Source organism: Parasteatoda tepidariorum, unplaced genomic scaffold (genome assembly GCF_043381705.1).
Source record: "Parasteatoda tepidariorum isolate YZ-2023 unplaced genomic scaffold, CAS_Ptep_4.0 HiC_scaffold_4112, whole genome shotgun sequence".
NCBI classification, from domain to species: domain Eukaryota; kingdom Metazoa; phylum Arthropoda; class Arachnida; order Araneae; family Theridiidae; genus Parasteatoda; species Parasteatoda tepidariorum.
The window spans coordinates 120-4572 of record NW_027261741.1 but is presented as its reverse complement, the minus strand read 5'-3'; the positions used below and the strand labels follow the sequence as shown (position 1 = coordinate 4572).

Sequence of the window (4453 nt, the reverse complement as noted above, 5' to 3'; positions counted from 1 at the left end):
AGTTCAAATAAATAACTGGACAAGTTGAGGCCTGAAGTCTTGTCTTGGTCACCCGTTCTTCGGATTTGTTTCCCACAGGCAATAACTTTTTTTTTGAAAACTAGAACTTAGTTTTTTCAAAGGTAAATGCTTCTTTATTCATTACTGAGTAATATTGTATTTAATAAACTATAAATGCACAATTTGAGTAAATTAATTATTGACAATAAATTAAATATAAATTTATCTATTTTTGGTTGAATTGGAAGGGAGTAAGGATTGTACCAATAGCAATTAGTTCGTTTGTTTGTATCTTTTAAAGATTTTTACCATTTAAATTTCTTAGATAAGCAGATGTAATGGTCACGTTAGTTTTAGCTAAGTGATGATTAGTTTGATATCAAAGAAAAAATTTTGGTATCAATATACATTTCGACCTTTTTTTTTTTTTGACGACTAACTTGTTATTTTTTTTTCTTGCTATTGATTTCCCTATTTTTTCTTGCTTCTGTATAAAAGGTCGGTTTGGACGATCCCATTTCTTGGACAGAAATTGATTGACATTGATGGAAACTTGTTTTGCTTTGAGCTTGGATCGTGTAAACAATCATCCAAGAACTTGGTCCAACTTCTTGGATGATAGTAGAGCATGTTCTACTTTCCATCCAAGTTTTTTCTCCCTTAACCAATCAGCGTCTTAGGTTTTGTGACGTCAACAAGCAGGCAGCAAATTATGTCATTTAGCTGTCTGTTTTCATATATTTTAGTACAAATAAATTGATCTGTTGAGATTTATTTGTGTTATTATGATTTTATTTGAATTTATTTAGTAATTTTAAACTTATGTTAGTATTATTTTATAATGTTGAATAGGAACAATACGCATGCGCAAGTTTTTCTTTCAACGAATCAGTGACATTCAAGAACTTGGATAGTGTCAGCGAATCATCCAATTTCTTGGACAGAAAAATCCGTCCAATTTCTCGGATTCAAGAACTTGGACCGTGTAAACAGGCCTTAAGTGAAAAAAGTTTTTGTAAACAAGTCATTTTACAACAAAAAAAAAATATACACGGAAGTTTTCATCCTTTTTAATCATTATTTTTCACTGATTGCAAACTTTTTCAGGTGCGTGATTTCTTCCGTTACTCTCAGAATGAGGCTGTTGATCTCGCCATTATGTTTCCTTTCGTGGCCAAAATAATGGGGTTTATTGCCGACCACATGACTGCTGGACAGATGACTTCGCTGATTGTAGACAATGTTATGAGCGTCATCAAATCAAGAAAGCAAAATCCCAACGTTAAAAGCATTGACCTTTTACAGTTGATGCTGGATCACCGAAAAAATGGTAAGCACCACTTAAGTTGGATGGTTGAAAGTTCTAAGTTAAGTAGTATTTCAGTAAAATTAAATCAGCCTTATTCGTTAACAACATAGTTGACCAGATTAGATTTGGCCTCTTTTCTTGTCCGTAAGCTTCCAATTAGTGTAATCTTTAAATCTTTGTCAATAATTTAAATTTTTCGTGTCATAGCATTTGTAAGCTTTGTGTTTTAATCTTCTCCTGTTTCTTACTTGTCGATTTTTTGTTATCAAATGCACTTGATTCCTTCAAATATTCCGAAAACACTCCAAGATTGTCTCGACGTACCTGCATCCACTGATTTTGCTAAATAAATTAATTTTGTGTAGACAAATAATATTAAAATAAGATCTTCTAACGAGCATCAGTTTTTTTTTTTAAGATACCACTTAGAATCTTCTTCCACTAAATGGCGCTCTCGTCCAAAATCTTATTTGCAAGGGTGGATTTTATTTAAATGGATTAATGGAGAATTTTATTTGTTTTTTATTTTCTAAGATCGTTCATTTTTAAAACAATCACCATCTAAAGGACCCCAGTACCTGCCTGTAGTTCCTACGACCTTCCTTTCTCTTAATTGGGTTCACATTGTTTTTGGATGAATTGAATGTTCAATTTAAAACCATATGACTCAATTAATATTCCCTTCTAAATGAAGTATGAAATGAAATAAAATTTATTTAAATAACAAAATTGTACTTTAATTAAAAAAAAGTTTTAAAATTTTTTCTTTCTTAAAACGCAAATTGGAACTAGTTTTTTTTTTAATTATTCACTTAACGTGCATTCCTATTCAAAGTTCCTCAGATGTTAGTAAGTAAAAGCAACAAAATTACTAACACTAAGAGGATTAAATTACAAAATTAATATCAGCGAGTTGTACTTTTTTATACGCATTAGGGATCGTTATTTTAAGAGGAAATGTTGGTAGCTCCTATAAGTTGGGTGCAATTTTCAACATGTTGCATTTTGTTAAATTGTAGTCCCGCCAAAAACCAGAATCGACTCCTAATACTGTACAATTGCTTATCCTTTAATAAAATTAAGATCTGCTTGTAGTTCTTAGAAGCTTCATACAAAATCGCATGCTGCAGTTCAAATAGGATGTGATAGCTTTCTTCCATATTAATTATATTTTCCATATTTGTTTACAGGGAATTTTTAACATTTTCATATTTGGTTTACAACCTTTCTGGTCATAGTGTCATGAAAAGGACTGAAAATCAACTCCTCAACCATTTTAGTTTGTTATGTAGCTAAAATGACTCAAAAGGATTCAAATATTTTAATACATCGTTGAACTATGATCATATAAATCCTCTCCGTTTTTTTTCTTTTTTTCTAATTTTAATTCTTTGTGATGAAGAAAGGTAAATCAATGAATAAAAAAATAAGATTTATATTTTAGAGTCTGAATTTTTATCAACATTTTTAAATGTTTTTTAGCTCTTTTTTAAATAATTTTTAAAGTTATATTAGACTTAAGGAGGGAAGATTGGAATTTTATCAATAGTTACACGTACTTAAGGTATGATTATTAGGATGTTCATTATGGCAATTTTAGAGACTTTTTTATTGTCCTAAGATGTATTTTTTCAAAATTTCATATTTTGAACGGTAGTCTAAAAGCATAAGTATCTTAATGAAGGGGAATAAGAGAATGATTATGCAAGGGTATAGTAGGTACCTTATTTACGTCGCACTAGATCTGCACAATGGGCTATCCGCGACGGTCTGGGAAACATCCCTAAGAATAATCCGAAAACATGCCATCACAATAATGTTCCCTTGCAGAATGGATGGCTCCTCCTCTTTGGTAACCCGACTGCTCTCGAAGTCGAGTACTTTACAGTAGAACAGTTTCTCGAGGACCTATACCGCGCACTCTCGCTTCCTATGGAGGCCGGTCAAAGTGGTCACTCACCCTCTTACTGACCGCAACCAGTGATGCTTGATTTTGGCACTTCCCTGGGAACTGTCTTTACAATCAGTCTACTGCGGGATGAACATGAGGATCGAAGAGAATGAATGAAAACTGAATGAGTGAGGGAATGAAAAATGAATGAGTGAGGGCATGAAAAAAGAAGCCAATCAATAATCAAAATCTATCTTTTATGTTATTTGATAAATTTTTATAAAATACACACAATGGAACAATTTCAAAATATTAATAATCTATAAAATATTAGCAAGTGTGAAATTTTAAACCTTTTATTAAGATAATGTTTATTTTTTCTGTTGTACTTTATAGAATTTTTCTTTCCTCAGATGACGATGAAAGCGTTGCCGGCATGACTGACGAAGAAATAGTGGCTAATGCTTACGTGTTCTTGTTAGCCGGCTACGAAACGACTGCCACAGCGCTCGCCTTCACCTTCTATTTGCTGATAACTCATCCTGAAATTCAAGAACGTCTCCAACAAGAAATAGACGCAGCTGAGGACTCTAGCTATGCAACTGTACAAAGTAATTATCCTTACTATGCATTCTCATGATTCGAAAATGGCTATCTTTAATGTGTAATTCTGGAATCCTTATAAAGTAATTATGCTTACCATGTATTCTCATGATTCGAAAATGGCCATCTTTAATGTGTAATTCTGGAATCCTTATAAAGTAATTATCCTTACTATGTATTCTCATGATTCGAAAATGGCCATCTTTAATGTGTAATTCTGGAATTCTTATAAAGTAATTATCCTTACTATGTATTCTCATGATTCGAAAATGGCCATCTTTAATGTGTAATTCTAGAATTCTTATAAAGTAATTATCCTTACTATGTATTCTCATGATTCGAAAATGGCCATCTTTAATGTGTAATTCTGGAATCCTTATAAAAATGAATTGAAAAACCTAAAGATATTAAAAATCGGAAAACGAAGTTCGTAAGAATTAAAAATAAAAAGCGTCTAAACTTTTCCATTCTAGCTCAACTAGAGACAAAAAAGGATTACAACGATCTGAGACCAGTTTATGTCAAGATAACGATAAAAAGTGACTCTTAGATAAATACAAATTTGTTTTGCTTCCTCCTAGATAAATAAATTTGTTCGTCAGGATTTTAATCATTCCCTTGCTATCTCAAATCTTCCTAATGATTGGTAA

At 31.8% G+C, this 4453-nt stretch overlaps 1 protein-coding gene across 1 annotated transcript; it reads left to right on the top strand.

Annotated features, from left to right (window-relative positions):
• Window positions 1–1107: 1107 nt before the first annotated feature.
• On the top strand, window positions 1108–3811 carry LOC122273396 (cytochrome P450 3A21-like; the record flags this gene model as incomplete). Its single annotated transcript, XM_043057473.1, has 2 exons — window positions 1108–1330; window positions 3614–3811. Coding segments are annotated over 2 exons (421 nt in total), but the record flags the coding sequence as incomplete, so codon positions are not given.
• Window positions 3812–4453: the final 642 nt, after the last annotated feature.